The 22,246-nt window shown below is 43.8% G+C and overlaps 2 protein-coding genes across 2 annotated transcripts; one reads left to right on the forward strand and one right to left on the reverse strand.

The window, feature by feature from the left end:
- Positions 1–219: 219 nt before the first annotated feature.
- zhx3a (zinc fingers and homeoboxes 3a) lies at positions 220–13,757 on the reverse strand. The gene is made up of 3 exons (XM_079510964.1): positions 13,589–13,757; positions 2,837–5,679; positions 220–1,704 (listed from the first exon to the last, which is right to left on the reverse strand). The coding sequence occupies exons 2-3, from the start codon at positions 5,500–5,502 to the stop codon at positions 1,671–1,673; spliced, it is 2,700 nt and encodes an 899-aa protein (XP_079367090.1). The 5' UTR covers positions 5,503–5,679; positions 13,589–13,757; the 3' UTR covers positions 220–1,670.
- Positions 13,758–16,561: 2,804 nt separating this feature from the next.
- On the forward strand, positions 16,562–21,743 carry fam83d (family with sequence similarity 83 member D). The gene is made up of 4 exons (XM_079511009.1): positions 16,562–17,224; positions 18,572–18,739; positions 18,943–19,067; positions 20,012–21,743. The coding sequence occupies exons 1-4, from the start codon at positions 16,742–16,744 to the stop codon at positions 20,928–20,930; spliced, it is 1,695 nt and encodes a 564-aa protein (XP_079367135.1). The 5' UTR covers positions 16,562–16,741; the 3' UTR covers positions 20,931–21,743.
- The last annotated feature ends 503 nt before the right edge of the window (positions 21,744–22,246 follow it).

Below are 22,246 nucleotides of genomic sequence, written 5' to 3' on the forward strand. Positions count from 1 at the left end.
TGTTGAGAACTCTAGTTTTTGCCGGCTGCTTCTTATGAGTAGATGATGTAGAATCTACATCATGTAGATGAGATGTCAGCAGGAACTGTGTAGCTTACATGGTGCTTTGATAATTGCAATGAATATACATTCTGTGCTAATCATGCTACTGTATGTACAATTAATAAACACGTCTCAAAACATTGTGTTGCACACTTGTGGAAAATAACTAGACATTAATGCCTGGTGAGTATTCTGTTTATTTTGTAAAGATTTAGAAGTGTAGAAAGGATGATACAACAGTGCTTTATGATCAGACTATTTCATAAAAGTGATCATAACACCGTAAGTCCAGATTCCATTTCTCGAACCAAAATAAATTTGTAACATTCGACAAGTGCATACACTGCTGGTAGGAGATCAACCTCCAATTTAACTTTGGATGGTATAGCACCGTTCTTAGCTATTAGCAGCTTGACAAAGATGCAGCTCAATAGGATTCATGTAGTGACTATGTTTATATGAACACAAAGTTCTGACGAGAGGACTCTCCTCATTTGGCTCTCTAGCTAGCACAATATCTCACTCTGTCAGTGTAAGGATCAAATTCATAATTTTGCCTTTAGCAACATTTTTGCCAGTAACAAGATTTGATACATTTACAGTAAAAGTTGAACATTTCCAAGTGTACAGAAAGCAGCACAAGATTTTTTTTATTTTTCACAGATGTAGACCAACAGTGACCATCAATGCACTGGCAAGTAATTGTTTGGACAGCACAATAACTGGAAAGCAAAGTGATGGGCAGACAGGTCATATCAACACATGGACAGAGCTGAGTAAGGCAACGTTAGCGTGACAGGCTTCTCTGTTCGGTTTGCAGGGCAGTGTAGTGTACTGATCTTGACAGATCTGTCAATATCTTTATTCTGGGGCAGTGTGAGTTTAGCATTGCTGTCTTCATTAGTGCATTTTATGTAAATAGTCTTGCGTGTAGCTGAACTGCGAAGTGATCACCAACATTTATACAGAACAGATCTAAATAAAACATGTTTGATTGCATCTGGACTTACAGTGACTATAGAAGAGTAAATAGAATTGAAAAACCAAATAACGGAATAAAGTAAAATTCAAGGCAGTGCTGAAGTACTGGTTGCTAAAAAAAAAGTAAAAAATATCACAAAGCCAACAATAACATTTCTTGACACATCTCATGTTTGTCCGTCAGTACAAACCCTCCTGTTTAGTGCAGTTTCAATCATATTATATATTTCTCCCTCAGCCCCAAAACAATATCTTTCTTCCCTCTCCTATGTCTTTTTTCTTTATTTTTTTCATTCAAGTCAGTTTTCCAGTCAATGTGCATCTTTTCCCATTTCTTTCTCTTTCTGTCAGATCCCTCATACTGACCTCATTGTGCACCCTCCCCACACAACCACAAAGAAAGCATGAAGGGCTTAAAACATCACAGGACTCAAAGGTGACAAGTTCTTTCTTTTTGATGATGGCAGGAAGTGATGGGAGATGGAAGAGGAAGGAGGAGGGGTGGGGGTATTCACAGTTACAGTCAGAGTCCAGCGGTCCAGCTACAATCACATCTGCTGTCATAATGAACACTCCAGACCATGGCCAGGGAGTGAGCCAGCCTAACCGTCCTTTTTTCCCTCCGGGTGAGATTAGGGCATCTTCTGTCACACCTCCAGCATCTCCATTCTCAGGCGGTCCCTAGCGGCCGGGAAGACACAAACATGGAAGTGACACGTGTTAGGGCTGCCATGTACTGCACTTATAATATGACCAATTATATTAGAAACAGTTTATGTCACTGATCCACATTTTGAAAGGGAGTGAAAAGAAGCCCGGATTCATCCGTCGTCATGATTTATTCACATATATTAGCACGCGCTCTCTCAATCTATAATTTAATGGCCCAGACTCCTACTTACCTAAAAATAGCCTCTTAAAACAGACCCTTGATTGTCTGAATAAGACACTCAACAACATGAGAGTGCATCTTTTTGCTGTCTTTTAAATGTATCACTCACTACATGGCAACAACTAAGCGACAGACCTTGGTGGCTTTGACTGGCCTTTAGACATACATTTATAAAATGTACTGATGCAGAATTCAAATAGCATAAACCAGGGGTGCCCAAAAGGTAGATTGCGATCTACCAGTAGATCACAAAGGCATGGCCCTAAAAAGAAATACATCAAATACAAAAACTTGAATTAAGGTGACTTGAGTGATTGACATCAAGATGGGCCTGTCGGCTCACTTAACAGCTTCTATAGTATTGTTTTCAGTATGAAAGTGTAGAGTATAAGGCCAACGTCAATATCATTACAAAGTTACATACAAAAAACTACCAATTACAATTTTTCCCCTCTATATCCTATTCCAAGTGTGTTTGTCGTAACGCCAGCGCTGCTATTCCAAAGCCCCCTCAGGTAAGAATTGTAACTATTTTCAGCAATGTAGATCTTGTTGAGCTGGTCATTTTAAAAGTAGTTCTTAAGTCAAAAAATCACACCCGTGTGAACTGAGTGGTGTAAGGCCTGTCTGACGTAATGAAATCATGTCTGACGTAATGAAATCACACCCGGGTGAACAGGGTGAACATAGCAACCATGCTCATTTTTTCTGCACTGACAAAGCCAGTTGTAGGAGTGGACACCCGGGTGAACAGGGTGAACATAGCAACCATGCTCATTTTTTCTGCACTAACAAAGCCAGTTGTAGGAGTGGTTTACACCACTCAAAAAGTGTGGGCACCCCTGGCATAGACAAATATTAAGAGGAAGTATTATGTAGTTTATTGCAGTGTCGTATCGACATAAAAAGATGAAGACTTACCTGGCCTGGTTGGCGTCTGTCTGCTGATCAATGAATGACTGACTGGCCACCGGCTCCTGGTGGGCGTCCACTCTCTCAGACCAGGGATCCCGCAGAACGACCGGTTGCACCGATTCCCCAGCTCTGCCTTGCTCTGTGGCCTCCTCTGACACCATCGCACCCAACAGCTGTGGGTATGTATCCTGCCATACGACCTGCTGCTCCGAGTTCAATCCTGCTCCTCCATCAAGGTGCTTGTTCACGTCTTGCTTCTCTTGAGCCATCAGATGGTCTTTCTCCATCTCTGCGCCGACTTCTCCATGGCCCCTGGATGCCTCTGTATCCGCTGGCAGGCGCTGGTAGCTCTCCAGCCTTTTCAGCTGACCGTTCTTATGGATGTATCGGCTATCGCTAAACCAGCGCACCACCTCAGACTTGGGCAGGCCTGTCATGATGCTAAGCTCCTCGTACTGCTGGCTGCTAGGCCAGTGGGTGCTGGAGAACACGTGTCGGAGTATGTGCGCTTGGTCTGGGGACTTTTTGCCCCAGGAGGGCAAGAAAACGGACTGAGAAGCAGGCACCTCTGAGATTACAGGCTTGAACTCTGGTACCGTCTCTGAGACACATTTTGCCTCAGGCTCGTTCATCTTCAACCGTTTCAGGTTGATCTTAATAGGGTCGACCCTCAGCTCTGGACCGGTCGTGTCTGCCTCGAGGTGGTCGTCCTCTTTAATGAGCTGCTGCAAAATCGACATGCCTTTGATCGGGAAGTCCTTGGTGCATTTACCCTCCTCCTCTGTGATGGCTAAGCCACTGCTGCTTTTGGTAATAACAGTGGTGCTGGTGATTTCATTCAGGGATTTGCTGGCATGGTTCAGGCTAGGGTCGCTGTTACAGGTGGCACTGGAACAGTCACTGCTAATACTGGTGTCGGTGTTGGGTGGATGGACGTAGCTGTTGAATTCATCATCTGCTTTTTTGATGTGGAACTGATCCTGTGGGCCGCCGCCGTTATGATCATTGCAGGCGATGTTGCATTTGCTGGTGTTGTTCATTATCACTTTGCTCTGGTTAGTGTTGAAAGTGAAACCTTCCAATCCAGACGGCACACTGTTACTTCTGACACTTGGCTTGCCAGTATAATCGGCGAGGCAGTGCTCCTCATTGTTGTTAGCAGAGCAACTGACAACGCTGTTAATGCTGCTGGTGGGGCTGCTGTTGTTCATTAGCTTCCTAGCGATGGCATCGCCGCCGTTACTACAACTGGAATAGCTGCTAATGCTGCTGCTGCTACTGCTTCTACTGCTGCTGGTGTTACTGACTGGGCCCAATCCGTTACTCTTATCTGTCTCCGGACTATTCTTGGCCAGTACCTGCGCTGTTCTGACCACTGATAGAAACTTTTGGGGGAAAGCTGGGGCAGGATATGACACCCTGGTGACATGCGGGTTGGTTGACATGCTAGGCTGAGTGGATATCAACCCAACAGGACTACCTTTCAAAGTGCCATAGGGAAGTTTGGTCATCTGGTAGTTTGGAGCCACTGGGCCTGTTTGGGGAGGCTGAGCAGTGACTGTGTGGTGACTTATGATGTGATTGACATGTTGCTGCGAAGCAGGGTTTTTGGGGGGAGCGCCGCCCTGGAAGACGGTGTTGAACATCTTCCTCCTGGCCTCTTCGATCTCTTCGGGAGACCAACTTATGCCCTGCTTGAGCCTCTGGGCAGTAAACCACAGTTTGATCTGCTCTTCGGGGAACTCAGAGACAACCGTCAGATAGCAGAGTTCGGCTTTGGTCGGGTAGGGGAACTTGCCAAAGGAGGTCTTGAGAAAGCTGCTGGTGTCCATGGCAGCATCATAGGTGGGAATGCTGCTCAGAGGGATCATCACCTTTGGAAGGTCTTTATTGGAATCAGAGGTGGGGGAGGAGTAAAGCGAGGGAGTGTGCTGGTGAAAGACTTGATTGGACACCGTTGTCGTAATCAAATGATTGACAGTGGTCCTCGGCATAGTTGGGGCTCCAGAAAGACTGATCGCCCCGTTTTGGAGTTCAGGCACATTTGTCAGCATGCTGGGGTTTACCTCCTTTCCAGTGTCTATCTTCCTTACCTCCACAGTGTGGGAGACCACAATTTTTTTATGCTCCGCCTTGGCTTTCATCATCTTGGCGATGGGCGCTTTGATGAGGGAGAGCCCAGACTCTCTATAGTCCTCTCTACTGTCTGTGAAGAGTCTCTGCTCCACAGTGGTCAAACCGTCCCTCTTGTTGACAGAGAGGGAGGCAGTGATCAAACCCTCCATTATCCCAGGGTGGGCTTTAGCATTATGCAGGGCGAGGGCCTCGAAACGGATCACTGACACCCTACAGTTCAGGCAGTAGAAGGTGGGCTGGGCCCTGAAGTCTACGTGGCAGTTGTGCATGTGATCCAGGAAGTAGTTTAGATCTCTGGACTCAAAACGGCACGTAGGGCAGCTGTATGTGCCTCCGCTCTCTCTTCCATTGCAAGCCTCAGGTTTGGAGGAGTTGTGGGAGAAATGGCTGGACTCCTCTCCAGAGATGCTCAGTATGCTATCCTCAGGGATTGTGGGCAGGAGTTCTGGCAGGCAGCCCAGTATGATCTCCTCACGCACATGTTTGGATTTGGACGGTATCATGCATGGTATGGTGGATTTCCTCTTGCTAGCCATTGTGGAGCCTGGATTAGATAGGAGAATGACTGACTGGTTGTCTGGTCTAATGAGAACAGAGGGCAGGTGGATTGTTGAGAGGGCCGGATGAACTTCAGTGTCATGGACCAGCCGCTATGACGTCACAGTGTTTCTTCATGTCTGCTGTCACATGGATTTTAACAGCTCACTGGGAACCTATGGCAAAAAGAATAAAAGAGGAAAGTTTAAGACAATATGAATAGGGAATTGCACGGCTATATCAATCATCTAGTCATACATTACACAGTGAAAAATGAATGCCAATATTTACACCGAAAATAATTAAATGTTTCCCAGTATCCTCTTTTAAAAGATGCATATTCAGTGGGTGTGATTCACTTCATCAGTAAGTCAAGCTAGTGGTAGAGAAAGATGTGTCTCACATTGCCAACTACGCTGTGTCAGGTTGTGTTGAGATGCCACAAACATGCAAATATATGCACACCCATGCAGGTTTGTGCTCACTAATGTTCAAATGACACAAGGTATTCAGAGCTTGTTCTTTGTCATAAAAAACATCAACACCGGGTTTGTTTGTTTTTTATCCAACTTGGATGTGTAGGATAGATATTTTAAAGCCGTGAAAGCAACTGTGCCACTTTAGATTTTAGCTATATAGCAACATAAGCATTTCAGAAAACTCATCTCACAATTTTGAACAGTGGTTCTCCAAAATAGATATAGGCCTACAAGCTCACAGCATGTCACTTTGTGCCGCACTGCGAGGTGGTACATCTGCTATTTTAGAAAAATCTTTAAAGTGTATTTATAATTTTTTAAACACAAATCTTCTCTTCTTAGGGTCCACGCACTCCCTGGCAAAACATTTTCAGATGGGGGTCCGTGGCCAAATACACTGGTTTAGAAGCCATTTTAGAGGTTGATAAGTGTAAGGTTGATATACAGTATATCTTGAGTTGACAAAGGTCAATATGTTGTGAGTTAACAGTCAAGCTAATGTTTTGTGACTTTCTATATTAAAATACAATATAAAAAAGCAGCGTTACAGTAGTGTGCTTTTGTAAAACACACATGAAAAAGGTTAAGAAATACTGGCCTAAACATTCACATTGAGAGGGGACAATTCATTGGTAAATTCTGATCTGATTAAGGATACATTCTTCCTACCCGGCCATGGGTGGATCAATTTATTGTTTCTATATCATGCCACTCCTTCATATTACAGTGTCACGACCAATCGGGTGACTGATGTTCTATCAGTATGTTGTCAACAACAGTGATGACAGGAAACATTCTGATAATGTCTGACAAGGTTACTGCTAATACATCTGGAGCCATTTTATAAGCCTGCAAATGGGCCTGTCACTCAACAAGTAGGGTATGGCATCACATGTGTACACCATTTACAGATCATTGTCTGTCCAAAACCATAAGACGTCTTTATGTTACAACTCGTATTTCCTAATACAGTTCTAGTGTAGAGATGGATATGGATTGTATCTCATGTCTTCACCCTTCTCTTTCCTTCATGAAGCAAAACATGCCCCAGTGCAAGAATGTACATGAGCTTGCACGCATGCACGCACGCACGCACGCACGCACGCGCACACGCACACACACACACACACACACACACACACACACACACACACACACACACACACACACACACACACACACACACACACACACACGTACATGTACATCCTTGCAAACCATAATTTTACATATATATATATAGTATAGTTCATATATATAGTATATATATATATATATAGTTTTTGGGGTCAATCTTTTTCAGAACATAAGTCACCTGAGGCTATCAATCTTGGTTGTTTCCCAAAATGTAAAACAAGTCATATAGAAAAAAAGCAGCTTTTCCGCTCCTTGCCCTCCAAATGAACCCTTGACATACACCCACCTGCCGACAAGCATGTAGTCACACACACACACACACACACACACACACACACACACACACACACACACACACACACACACACACACACACACACACACACACAGTCTCTCTTCACACCTCTCCCTCCTTGAGCAGAGTGGAGACTGGTTGATGTGTGAAATGCAGCTGAAAACTGCTCTCATTCTATCATTTGGAATAAATCTCCTTCTTCCCAAGCCTCTCATCTTGGGGAACGAATATCAATGGCACAAATGACAAACCTTACCCCTCTAGTGCCTTGCATGGCCGTTACTGCACCTTTTAACGGCTCAACACTGCAGGGTTTTTTAGGCCATAGCACAAAAAAATACAATGTCACACACTTCAGACAAATTTTGTGTCACGCAGCGTTGGGCACATGCAGTCTGAAAAAACCTCCACGTGTACATTAACCACAGCCAGCCTGCTGACCTCATAAATAAAAGATGAACCTGTTCCGGAACTCCCCCCAAATGACTGGCCAAAAGTACACGCTGATCCCAGACAAGCCTGTGACGTCCTCCCAAATGCCTCTTTCTCATTTCTGACGGTCGCCTTCTGACCAAAAAAACAGAGGAAAACAAAACAAACACACAGGAAAAAAAACTAGGTCAGCAGCATCTTATGCAGTAATCCTGGTTCGCTACATCCAGACGCAGGCTTGTGCTGTATGTTTCGCCGCTGGCGAGGTCATGATACTCCCTGATGGCACACACACACACACACACACACACACACACACACACACACACACAATACACATACACGCACACACTCGATTAACCCCTGGTGAGGACACGGGTTCAGTGAATTTGTTCCACTGCAACCAGGGATTTAGAAGTCGGTTCTCAAGAGATGGGTCTAGTCATGCACATCCAAAACATCTGTATAAGAGACCTGGTTATGCTATATACTGTAAGTTGCTGATGAAAAAAACCAAAATGGAGTATCCACAATCCATTTCCATATGACATTTGTTTAAGCAATGTCATCATACAGTATGTCACCATATTTGGGAAATAGAAGCTGATGGGCTGTAATGTCAATTTATGGTAATATGGTCATGGCAAATTGCTGTGTCTGGTGCTGCGGCCTAGGGAAGCCCCAGAGGGCATGTTGCTATGTGACAGGCCAGACACTGGCCTGATAGAGAGAGCCTCTCCCCTAAACACTCAACTTCCTGCATGAGAAAATGCAAGACAAGCCAAAAGTTGAGAAAAGGTTACATAAAGAATCAGGTCACCTATCAAAAGAATGGGTTGCTTTATCTAGCGGGCGAGACGTGCGATCAGACACAAGACAAGGGCTTTCCAGACAGGGAGCACCATTGAATGGCGCTCTCTGAAAAGCCTGGCCTCGTGTTTCAGCAGCAAGGTAGACAACGCTCAGACGATCGCTGTCCCCAGTGTGTCGTATGTACCTGCACTGGCACTGGCAATGTGGCACCGAGAGGATGAAGCTCTTTTCATCTACACAGAGCTGGGGAGTTGTATCTGAACTGAGGGAGAGTGACAGAGCTCTCAGTCAAGCTGCCTCTATGCCCACACTCATGGAAAAGGGGTCTCATGCATGGAACCAAAACCAAACAGATTTCATGTGTGAACCATTCAGATTTTTCACGACTTGCTTTTTAAAATAAAATAAAATCTTATATTTGTTCTATCGTATAAAGTTAGTTTGGTGTACGGCTCACATTTCAACCAATCCATATTCTAACCCCCCAAAATGCACAAAATGTATTATTTTAATTGCCTCATAAATTGCTGTTACACAAAAGGCAAGGTGCATGTAATGTACTTTGCTACTGGCGTAAAGGGGAACAGAGGCTACAAAGTGGTTGCTAGACATTAAAATTTAATTCAAAACAGCTGCACTGATTCAGACACTCCCAGTTTGTTGGGTCACCTACAGCTGACATTAACAGAGATTGGTGTTTGTTGTGCCACTTGTCACATGAATGAGATTGTGGAAGGTGGAGGAGATAAGAAAAAGACAGTTGAGAGTGGAAGTGAGACAATGAATGATGACAGCATGTACAATATTCCACCTCCTCCGACACATCCAAATCACACATGCACCCATGATACTGTAGCATGCAATACACGCATGCACGCACGCACGCACACAGTCTCCTTGCAACTCCCTACAAATTAACACCTGCACCATTCTGTGAAATTTCTCTTTTAAACTAAAAAACAGACAGTGAAGAGAACGGCTCACATGGTGTTGCTTTATGACAATATTTTCTTACAATTTGTCTTGACAACAATTCACAGCTGTCTTGAGAGCTTGTTTCCATCAAAAAACAGCTCATATCACCTGTCATATCACCACATCTGTGGTGGTGGCAGTTGGGCGTGGCAGGGAGGAGTGGGGGAGGGCAGAATGATCAAAAATCGGTTTAGGGACAACATTTTCTGCCAAATGTCCATTAAATAGATTAATGTCATGTGAGTGTATCAGCTGGACACCCAAATATAAGCCAGAGACAGAGAGCAATTATTCCATTGCACAGGAAAAGGATTGGGAACAATGGCGCCTCATTTCTAAGAGAAACATGATCCATGCCGGGAGCCTTCAGACGACAGACTGTCTATCTGCCATCATTCTGTTTCCTGCACGTCCGTGTCAGTCATGCCCATCTGTGTGGAGCAATGTGCTATGGACAGTATGGATGGAGTTTTCTCAGACATGGGCACTCCTTTCGCTGTGCACGTGGCACGCTTGCCAGCATGCACAAGTGGCGAGCTCCACACTTACGTGTGCTGAAAAATAATTCAAGAGTCATCAGGGGCATTACCACACTGCTAATATGGTAATGCTAATGCTAATATGCATTAGTCCGGCATATCCACCATGTCTACGCATCTGCCCCCCCCCCCCCCCCCCACACACACACACACACACACATACACACACTCCCATGTGTCCCGGCTTCCTTCCAAAGACATAGCCTTGGTGTGTTGGCTCTGTCTGGCCCTGTGCTGGATACCCATGTGGGTGTGTTGGTGTCTGAACGTCTGTTGAGACGCAGGTGTTGTTAGACAACGATCTCCTACACCCCCCCCCCCCCCCCCCCCCCCTCCTTTCCTCCCAGACTGCAGCCCCATCCGCTGGGAGACCAGTCAGTGATGCCACTCATGTGTTAACATCGCCATGGCAACCCCTCTCTTCCCGTTGCCCACCACACCGCACACTGGAGTCACTCGCCCACGCCCACCGACCTCAAGACACACACACACACACACACACACACACACACACACACACACACACACACACACACACACACACACACACACACACACACACACACACACACACACACACACACACACACACACACACACACACACACACACACACACACACACACACACACACAGAGAGAGAGAGAGAGAGAATTCCTTAGACTATACGTCCGGTACAAGACAAACTAGATTCACATGACCTGCCAGCCATATTTGAAAGGTCCATTCAGTGTGTTTCAGATAAGTTGCAGTGGTCAGTAGTGAAGACGTAGTTTATTTTCTCCCTTTTTGGCCGCAGCCATACAACAATACCTGCACTGTACTCGTCTGTTGTCTTCATGACATAGCTCTACATGAAAGAAAACACGAGTGCAATATACATTGCAGGCGACCTTCTGTCAATGTTATTATCTTGTTAAAGCAGCAAAGTGCAGGCCTGAGGACTGAGTGCAGTATAACTACTGCTACTCTTCCTGTTGGGCGCATCTTTGCCTGAACTGAACTGTTTCGTGTTATAGAATATAGAGGACGCTCACTGCTGAAATCTTACATTGTTCTCTAAAACGCTCTATCTGTGGCCCACATGAATGACAAACAAACCATGTTGTGCGATGGGGTGGGGGGAGAAAATTGTGAGTCATGCATCCTTTTTCATCACTTTTGATGAATAACTCCTTCAGTTCTGTAGCCAGTACTACAGGCATTGATTTGGCAACTTAAAAAGAAAGGGAAGAAAGATGGCGGCATACCGCAAATATTGTACTGTCCATCCTAAAATGGCTGACATCACAGCCTCTTGCAACTGCCAGAGCTTGGCAAACTCCTGCTGCTGCTGACCAAACCTTTCTTGCATAGGACAAAGTGTCAGGGATTGCTATCCCCTCTAGGCTTTTTTTTTTTTTTTTTTTTTTTTTTTACAATGCAGAAGTTTCTTTTGGTTGGAACAGTGCAAACGCACACTGTCTAAGTAAGTCGCTTTTGAGTGCTTTTGGGCTGCGATACCAGAACAGTGGTCCTGTGACAAAAGCAATAGGAAAGGATGAAAGCCTTGAATAAAAACTGAACCTGTATAGAAAGGCATCCTTTCAAACTGAGAGGAAAAAACAGTACGCACTGCTGTGCTTTGGAGAGAGTTCTGTAAGGACCACTTGGTATGCCATTATCATGAACGCTTGTTTGTACAGAAACGGCTTGGAAATAGATCTGGTTGGCATTAGATAGTTGATTTTCCTCTCCGAACTGAAGGAATGCTATACACTTGATGTCAGCTAAAACTGCAAATCATGACCATATGACCTTCCTCTGTACTCTGCTCTGGCATACAATTCACAGTAAACTGTAGGCCGCACATAAGAACCTATTATTTCACTGCTACTGGCAGAAATCTAAATCTAAAATCCTAAAAGTCCTGTATAGTCTTACAGTAAAACATAAGGAGTGGCTTTTTTTGTGGAAGGGGAGTGGGCGCATGCAGTCCATTACGTTGTGTCTGTGTGTACAAACACACTCTGTTATGGCCATAACGAAAACTGTGAGCTGTCCCTAATTGCAGGGAGTAAAGGATGAAAGGCAATATGCCTGGCCTCATTAGACCGGTTCCGAGAAGGGAGATGGAAGAGCGTTCCCAGGGATCCACAAAGGGAATTGACATTCCCCCATGGTAACCCTCCTGCTGGAGTGAAATCTTTCTACGGACCAACATTACTGAGCCAAGCTGGACTGAGTCCACCAGATCTGGACGATAAGAGCTCATATACCTTTGTTATTTTACTGTAATGGCCTGCCAATTAAGAATATGAGTGATTGGATATTCAATGTCAAGGGTTCGAGTGTATGTCATTGCTTTTAGTTGCAACTGAACAGGATAATTTCGGCACCCATTTTTGTATCCTCATGACTGAACAAGTCTGAACAATTTATAGTAGGCTATGTATAATCTAAATTATATGAAACTAGTGTATATATGCTTAAATGTCATGTGAAAATGTGCTTGCTTTGAGAGCAATTTGAGACACTCTAAGCAACATTAGTCAGCAAAGAGGTCCCTCCCCTAACGGACAGAGAGACACATGGCAGTCACAGTTTACTCAACATTAATACACATGAGCTATTCATGTATTTAGTCTAGGTTATTATACTGTAAATATGCCGGCTCCTCTATTAGATAACCTATAGTTATGAGTGTATTAGTTTGCACAGTAATGATCAAATGTAAGGACAATATATTGTATTGTCTGTCTGGCTTGAGCAGCTGCACATGTTGGTGAGAGAGGAAGACGAGGAAATGAAAGAAGAGTTCTGTAGCCTACATAGACATAAGGCCTACCTTTTATCCTGATCGGAGGAAGGGATTTGTTGGAGTTGACAATACATATATAAACTGATAGTTCGCATGTGTTTCGAAAATCTATGGGAATGGACTATAACTTAGTCATAATTATGGTGTTGGACTGTTTCAAAAAGTACATGTTTAACAACTGCAAATACTGTATTTCACTACGGGAGAAATATACGGCGTTGTGCAATAAAATATCCAAAGACGTCACATTGTATAGCGTGCGAGAGCGCAAGACGGAGGAAGAATTACATTCTTGAAACTGTAACAAACTGACAAGTTAACCCGTTCCCTTCACAATGCTGTGGGCAAACACAGCCTCTCTGCTTACTTGCCAATAGCGATCTGCAACTCTCAGAGGGATATAACCTAATGAATATTCCCCCCCAAAAAATACTAACTCGGCACCCCCTCCACCCCCACCTACTGTCGCCATTTTATACATTGGCGACTTCATATAACTGCCTAGACTACAGCATAAGATAAAATGCAATAGCGATCTGTAATTTCAGTAAACAACTTGGGATCATGCCTCGCCAATAATAAAAAACGATTCGGTTTGACAAGATGCATCCTTACCTTAATAGTTAGTCGGGGAAAATGGAATCCCGGTATTAATATATAAATGAATAATTTTAGATTAGCTCCGTTCGTTGCGCTTTGAGAAGGGGAGGGGGTGGGACCTCTCCTCAAGTGAACCCGGTGAACTGGCGTGAACCCGTAAGTGACCACAGTAAGGTACATTACCTCTGCCACTGCCTCCTGCACTGTATGGACACACAGCTAACAACTATGGTCGGCGGTGCAGGACGAGGCAGCCAAAATTATAGCGAGTGTATTTCCTATGAACACGTGATTCAAAGCGTCACCCAAAATCCAAAAGCTCTTTCATCTAAATTTTGGAGAGGGCGGGGAGGGGATGGGAGGGGAGGCGGGGGGACGCTACATATATTGAGCATGGGCACAGACACGACGACGTTAAGGGTAAGTAAGGCAGTGCTCAGTCAGAGAAGGACATACAGGCAGCAACAATGCGTAATACACGAATCAAGAGTCAAGAGGCTAAATAAATCATAACTCTCTCTGTGGGTATATTATAAACTCAATATTTTAGTGTGCATTTTGGGGATCTGCATGGGCTCAGTGATTGTAGCTGCGTTTCACAAGCTTTGACCTAAAATCTTCTTAATCGGGTCATGGAATTTCAGGGCTCTGTAAATAATAATAATCTTATGACAACAGACTTTTCCCAAGTAGTCCTACATATCAATTATCACGTCTCACCAACTCAACATCCGATAGGCCTTAAGGCCTATATGCTACTAGGAATCAACTAGGCCTATAGCATATTTATATGATTAAAATAGGATAATATAGGGGCGCCCGTAGCCCTGGTCCAGAGCATTCAGCGAGTCTTGACTTTGACTCTCACTGTCTCTCAGTGAGAGACTCGCTGACGCACTGGACCAGGGCTAGGGCACCCGGTGGCCTGGTGGTCCAGGCGCATGCCACATATACGGGCTCTGGCCTGGTGTTCGAGTCCCGTTCATAAGTTGACGAACCTTGCTGCATGTCTCAGACTCTCCCCCTCTCTCTCCCTCTTTCCTGTCAATCTTCACTTGAAACTATCAATAAAGGCAGAAAAGCCAAAAAAAAATCAATATAAAAATAGGCTAATATAATTAGATATAGGCCACTTATTAACATTAAACACACACGTTATTAATTATGAGGACATAAATCAGAACGCAATTGTGTGCATGTCATTTAACTTGTATTGTCATTGTAACCATTTAACCAACACATGAGCTTGTACATTTTCTATTTTTGGTGCAATTCGTATAAAAGAATTAGGCATAGGCAACCTCAACCCTTAAAGCCATCATTTCTGTTTCATTATGAACCGACTAATTTTATTAGTGGTGATTTTAGTAGGCATATTGTATTATTGTAGTAGACTATTCTTTTAACTATAGGAGTAGTTTTAGATTTTACATTATAGGGCCTACTATAGTAAGCATTGGAACGGAATTCCCTTCAATTTGCATTTTATGTAGGCCTATATTGTTGAATATCTGTCTGTCTGTCTGTCTGTCTGTCTGTCTGTCTGTCTGTCTGTCTGTCTGTCTGTCTGTCTGTCTGTCTGTCTGTCTGTCTGTCTGTGTCTGTCTACGTCGGTATAACCTCCATATAACCTATTCAACTCAAGTCTCCATGGGGCAAACTAGTCTATCCCTTCATAAGTATGATTGAACCCTACAAACCCTCCCGCGCACTCAGATCAGCCAACGCAGGAAAGCTGGAAGTACCCTCACTAAAAACGCCAGGACAACGCTCCACACGTCCCAAACTCTTCTCCCTTCTGGCCCCAAAACTGTGGAATGCACTCCCCGTTGCAATCAGAACTGCAGCATCACTCCCAATCTTCCGCCGTAGTCTGAAGACCCACCTTTTCAGACTCCATCATGGCCCATAGCACTTATCCTACCCCCTTAGATAGCTTTTTAGACTTAGATAGCATTTGAAACAGACTTATAGCATGTCATGTAGACAGCACAATAAGTGCATTGTATGTAGTCATAGCACTTCATAGTATATATGTACAGCATAGTATAGCATATATGTGTAGTTTATATGTATAGTGTCATTATATAGATATGCTCTAGTTATAGTTTATATGTATAGTGTCATTATATAGATATGTTCTAGTCACGTTCTTAGCTTACGCATGTTTCGCGATAAATGCATTTTTACATATGTGATGTATTCCCATGCTTTTTGTTCTTGCCTATTGTAAGTCGCTCTGGATTAAGAGCGTCTGCTAAATGCCTAAATTGTAAATTGTAAATTGTAAATTGATAGCACATCATAGTACATATGTATAGCATAGTATAGTATATATGTATAGTTAATATGTATAGTGTCATTATATAGATATGTTCTAGTTACGTTCTTAGCTTACGCATGTTTCTTGATAAATGCATTTTATATATGTGATGTATTCCCATACTTTTGTTCCTGCCTAATGTAAATCGCTCTGGATTAAGAGCGTCTGCTAAATGCCTAAATTGTAAATTGTAAATTGATAATAGCCTATCTAATAACCTCATGCAGCCTGAATCTTGATCTAATTGCAAGGCTAAAAAAACATAAATCAACCATTTATTACACACACACACACACACACACACACACACACACACAAACAAAGCTGCTGCGTTTATAGAAAGCTCGAATTAAAAACCTACATCAGATTCATAACTGAAATTCCTCAAGCATGTCTGTTCTCTCTCTCTCTCTCTCTCTCTCTCTCTCTCTCCCTGTTTGTATGGGATTCAAAAACATTCCCAGTCTGTACAGTGTAACTACAGTCAGTGTAGCCAGACCTTGGGCGGGCAGAGAGGTATGTACCATTCGATTTGTTTGCCTCCAAATGGACCAATGGGCGTCGGTTTGCCTCAGAGTGACAGCCTCCACCGAGTTTATAATCCATCGTACGACGGTGATGCGCTCCGAAAATCGTCGTTCTACAAGTCTAAAGCGTGCCGGACGCAGCGCGTCGTGGACTTGTAGATCGGCGCTTTCCGGAGGCTTCACAGCTTTACATTCAGGTTAGACAGCCAATGCGAGGGGCGACATACCGACGTCGACGCGGAAGCGAAATACAAATTCAAATTCTCTCCCAGTCTGTTACCTGCCTGCACGTTTTTATTCAAAAAAAGACTCATCATCATGGCGCTATCGCAATGTTTAGACGACTCACCGGCGAGGTGGGGTCCAAAGAAGCCGGGGAACGATCAGAATCTTCAGGAGTTGTACAATGAAAGACACCGGCTGGCGTTGGAAGAGCTCGTTTCTGGGGGGATCGGCAACTTTTTGGAGTTTCTCCGGAAAGAAGAAATCCCGAACTTTCTGTCCGACGATGAAATGCAGCGGATCATCCACTCGGCGGTGAAGCCGCGGTTTTCAGTGACAGTCCACGGAGACGATCCCATGGAGCAGTCAGTGAGCGCTTCGATGGACTGCTCCTCCGTCACATATTTCCCCGAGCTCTCGGACGCGGAGCCTCCGCTGTTGGAGATCGGTTGGCCCGCCTTCACTACGGGCTCCTACCGAGGGGTCACTCGCGCTGTTGCACACTTCCAACCCAATTATGGCGAATGCATTTATAGTTGCAAGGAAGCTGCGAGACGAATGATTAAAAGTGCTAAAGAGGTAGATACACAAAACAATCTCTTTAGAAAGGCTTATGACTTATTGTTTTAACCAGTTTATAGCTGGACTGGAGTCCAGCTAAATATCTATGGCAGGCAATGCCAATGGGCCTGTTTATTTATCAATGTAGCCTACTAAGCCTACTAATTTCGGTGAATTACAGTAGAGTGAGACAGTGAGTAGACCTACCTATAACATCTAAAAATACATTTCTATCTCTAAGCAGCTGAGCTGGTTCATATCATATGTAGCCCCTCTTGGGACCCTCCGTTAAAGTTTTCTGACATTTGGATGACTTGTTTAACCTTTACGGGGGTGCCGAGAGGGGCTAGTTCATATGTAGTTCATATGTAGCATTAGCCCAAGATTTAGACTCGTAGCGTTTTTTTCGATTCTGACGATATCACTCGTCAGAATCGAAAAAAACGCTACGAGAGTATCTTGGGCTAATGTAGCATGTATCTGACTTCTCTTCCCACCAGCCTCCGACTTTGGGGGTTAACTTTAGGGCCATCGTCAAATATCCATATTTTATGGTGGACCTGTTGGGATCTGTCAGGCTGGATGACAATAATTCCACATAGATGAGTATTATTAATTCTGCTGTGCCTGAACATGCTTTGCAAATGTTGGCGAGGATGGGTTTGTAACCAGAGGCTGTATATCAGTATCAAATTACATATTACTTACACAATGGAGGGTGTATTGTAATATGAAAATGGGATGTCTGGGGAGAAGAAATCCTAACCACATTAAAATGAATATTGTACATCATTGTCCTTTTGAAATGTACTGGCGCGGATCGTACAGTAAATTAACTACCACCTTTTATGGCACAATGTACTGAATGTCATGTGCAGGAAATGTATATTGTTAACTGCACATTTGCACACTTACCTTGTGTTTTGAATGCTGGGTGCCTGGTGTTGATATGTAGTGAGTACTGAGTAGTGACCTGTAAACGTCCTTACTAAGCCTCATTGACAGCACTAGTCTGAAACAACTGAGAAATGTCTTCATTGCGTTGCACACTGCATGTTTACAACACAATGTGAAATTCCAAATGTACTTGTGACAAAACCGAAAAATGCAATGATCCCTACCACGTTCACTTGTCTCCTGTCGGGATCCCATTTGTTTGCTGACAACTGATTGTCATGGTAACAAACCACAGTCAAAGAGAAGCTTTGCACATCACAGTGTGTCCAACAGAGAGACGCTGCCTCTATGTTTGAGTAAGGCCTTGGATTTGATCATAATGAAAACAATCACACGCTGCATCTGGGATAGCAAAGCTGCAGCCCAAAATAAATTATATTACTTACTGGAACATTGTTTTCATTGCAGGTTATTGCCATAGTTACAGACTCTCTGACAGACCTGGATATCTTTAAGGATCTTAAGGAAGCATGCACACTCCGAAAGGTCCCCGTCTACATCCTCCTTGATCAGTCATATGCACCCTCTTTCCTCAAGATGTGCAGCAACCTTGGTTTGAGGTTGGATGACCTTCAGGTTTGTGGTTGATTAAAGTGCTTGACAGAGTTGAACGTAATCGACGCAATAATACATAAGCAATAATAGGCCTACTGGGTGTGGTTTTGATGTTTACGTTCAACTGAACTGTAAAAGGTTGTGTTTTTAACATTTGATGTAACCTGTGTCTCCCTTGAATGTTGTTTTGAAAGAGCCTGTATATTTCTTTGTTTAATCCTTAGCAAATGCGAGTGCGAACCATAACCGGTGCAACATATTTCACAAGATCAGGGGCAAGGATTATGGGTAAAGTTCATGAGCGATTCATGCTGATTGATGGAAACAGAGTGGCTACAGGCTCCTACAGGTAAGAACCATGCACTTAACAGCTCCACTTAAGTCAAATAAGAGTAAAATTAAATGAAGAAGCTTTGATTGATTGAAGACTTTATTAGCCACCCCATTCAACTGTTATCAGCAGTTTGGTATAGGTGGTGGCTTATTTAAGCAGTCACACTGCTCAGTCGAACTAATTAGACTGATGCACAACAATACAAATCAACCATCCCCACACATTGGAGCTTCTATAATTCAGAAGAATATAGACTAGAGTATGAGTATGCTCTGGCTTGTAGTATCTTGCACCTCTCTTAAATAACCTGGGACTGTGCCCCATCAAGCAACGTATCGATGGGGACTTTCTTTGAACTGGGCTGGTGACTACGAACCCCAACAGGCCATGAGTATGAGCCTGAGTGCCTATAAGCCCCAATAGCCTGGTTACAAACCCCAGCTGGCTATACGCCCTCAGCTGTTCAAGGAAAGTCCCGATTGTTACATTATTTTAGCTGAATAGTTGTGGTCCCAGATTATTTAACAGAGGGGCAAGATGATACAAGTCAGAGCAGATGAAACATGCTGTCATGACAGAGGCTCTTTCTACAGTGTGTTAACAGGTGTGTAGTCAACTTAAACACCAACTCAACTGAAATTCTTCATCATACAAGCTCCCATTTTCACATGCACAAATTAATTATTCGCCTCCCGTTCACTTCCATTCTATGCAAGTGAAGGGGTGGAGCTTCCATGACCGGTGGTGAAGCAAATTTGCAACTCCTGCCTCATATTTAGTTCAACTTAGGTGAACTCTGTCATGGATTTAGCCACTGCATACGATAGCCACTCCCCTGCATTTGCACATGTATGACATATACATCATTTGTTTTAAACAGGTGTGCCTGCTGAAATCACCCACCACCCACACCACAGCATTTGTTCAGTTATGTTTCTAAGTTCCATTATTGTCTGCAGGTTCAACTGGACTGATGGTAAACTGAACAGCAGCAACCTCATTGAGCTGTCTGGACAGATCTCAGAGAACTTTGATGAGGAGTTCCGCATCCTTTATGCCCAGTCCCTGCCTATTGGTCCTCGGTTCCCCTCCAGTGCTCGCAACAGTGGTATCTATGACCACCTGATCATCAAACACTCAATCCTTGCCTCCCCTCGTAATACCAAGGAGAGGACAGTGGAGCCAGTATGTCTGACCAGCACACCAAACCACAAGTCTCGGGCCCAGGTCCCTGAGTTACAGCCCCCCTGTGAACCCCTAAATGGGAAGATGGGTCATAAAAGCAGCCCAGCATCTAACTCCTCCACCATAGAGGAATCTGTTGAGCAGCAGCAACAAGAGGAGATCCTGGCTGACAGCGCCCCCCAGTGTTTAGCTACCCATACCTCAGCAGTCATGGAGCTAGTAAATCCCACTGCTGTGTCCTGTCATGTCTCCACTCAGACTGGCAGCTCCATAGCAGACAGTGTCACCCAGAGCAACAAACAGTGTTTGCCCCAGCACACAGGCCAACAGCAATCAAATCCTATAACATCTACCACTAGCAGCAGTAACCCACCGAGCACCACCCAGGGTTGTGTTACTTCCCCCTCATCCAATTCAAGCTCTGCATCTCCAAAATGGCACACCACCCACCATGGACCGGACAGCCGCCCTCCCATCCATCAGGGTTCAGTAGCCGCAGACAGTGACCTGAGGGACAGCTTCCACAAGCTGTCCAAAGAGCGCCAGCAGCGCTACTGTACCATCCGCGCTAAGCTGGAGCATATGAAGAGCATGTTGTCCCACAGGCAGGAGCTGGCGGATGTCACCAACTTGTCTACAGGACCAAGCGTGCACATGCAACACAAGACACAGACAAGCTTCGTACACACATAAAGAACAACTGTGCTGTGCTCTGCCTGTGTTTCATGGCCGCCCCAATGCTTTTCCAATGGAAGTCACGTGGTTTGACCAAACACTTGTGTTTGATTGCCCCCCCTCCCCCGATCACACACAACTGTTTGGTCAAACCACGTGACTTCCATTGGAAAAGCATTGAGGCGGCCATGAAACACGTGTACGAAGCCACAGAGTGTGTACAGGGGTGGAATCCGGCCCTGCTTGTGGACAATGTGGGTGTGGGCACATTGCCAAGAATCAGATGTGTACAGTAATAGGACTCTCGTGCCTGATGTCGGCTTCAGCGACAAAGTGTTGCTCCACAAAAAAAAAGTCTTTATAACTGAAATAAATAAATTGTGAAAGCATAGCATCAACAGTTTAAGATTTGTGTGGAACGAAACCTTGTGCAACAGAAGTATCAAGCAGTACTGCCGGGATTTAGGTTAGGAATTAGGAGAGGGGTTGTTAGAATATTTTGTAAGTGTATGCTTTAAGAATTGGTTTGGGGCAATATCATTTCAACACTACTGTGCCTTTTCCTTTAATAACTACTTCTCTTTGCACAATGTGTAACGAGAAATGTAATTGACAACTGATAGAGAATGTCTAGAGAATGTTATTCTGTCCAGGTCAAGGAAGACTTGAGTTAAAATTATTTGATTTAAAATCCAAAATATCAACTGCTGTGAGTCTTGTTCATAGAATGCATGGTTATTTAATATACAACTGCTGTGCCTGCATTCTATCATGATTGCAATGTCTCATTTGTGCATTGAGGAATAAAATATCTGAAAAAAGAAAAGAAAAGTTGTATTTTCTCAACTAAAAGTTGTATTGTCCCATTTGTACATTTCTTGGTGAACCATCAGACAAGTTCAGATGTGCCTTGGGATTTGAGACAACCATGTTACTGCAATATAAAGTACAACTGTACAAAAAGTTGTGAATAGTTTATTTATTAAAACCACATCAGTATTTTGTGTTTACTAATTTCCCAATATAATGGCAAATGTACTTTACTTAGTCTTCTATAAAAAATAAATAAATAAGCAGCTGTTGTCCTGTTCAGCTGCGGATAGCACACATTTTGTGCCCCATCATGTTAATGTGAAGAGAATCTACCACTAAAACGTTTACCACAGATTGTATTCTGAAAAGTAGCTCTGTATGTGCAGGTTGTGCACTACTAGTTCTGGCATACCGTTTTCTCCCACCCAGATTGCACTTTGACCCCCAGTCTATATTGGCGAGTATGTTAATATGATTTACAAATGTTAAATCTATATGTTATTCATGATTATTAAAAATAT

This window comes from Electrona antarctica, assembly GCF_951216825.1.
Source record: "Electrona antarctica genome assembly, chromosome: 9".
In the NCBI taxonomy this organism is placed as follows: Eukaryota; Metazoa; Chordata; class Actinopteri; order Myctophiformes; family Myctophidae; genus Electrona; species Electrona antarctica.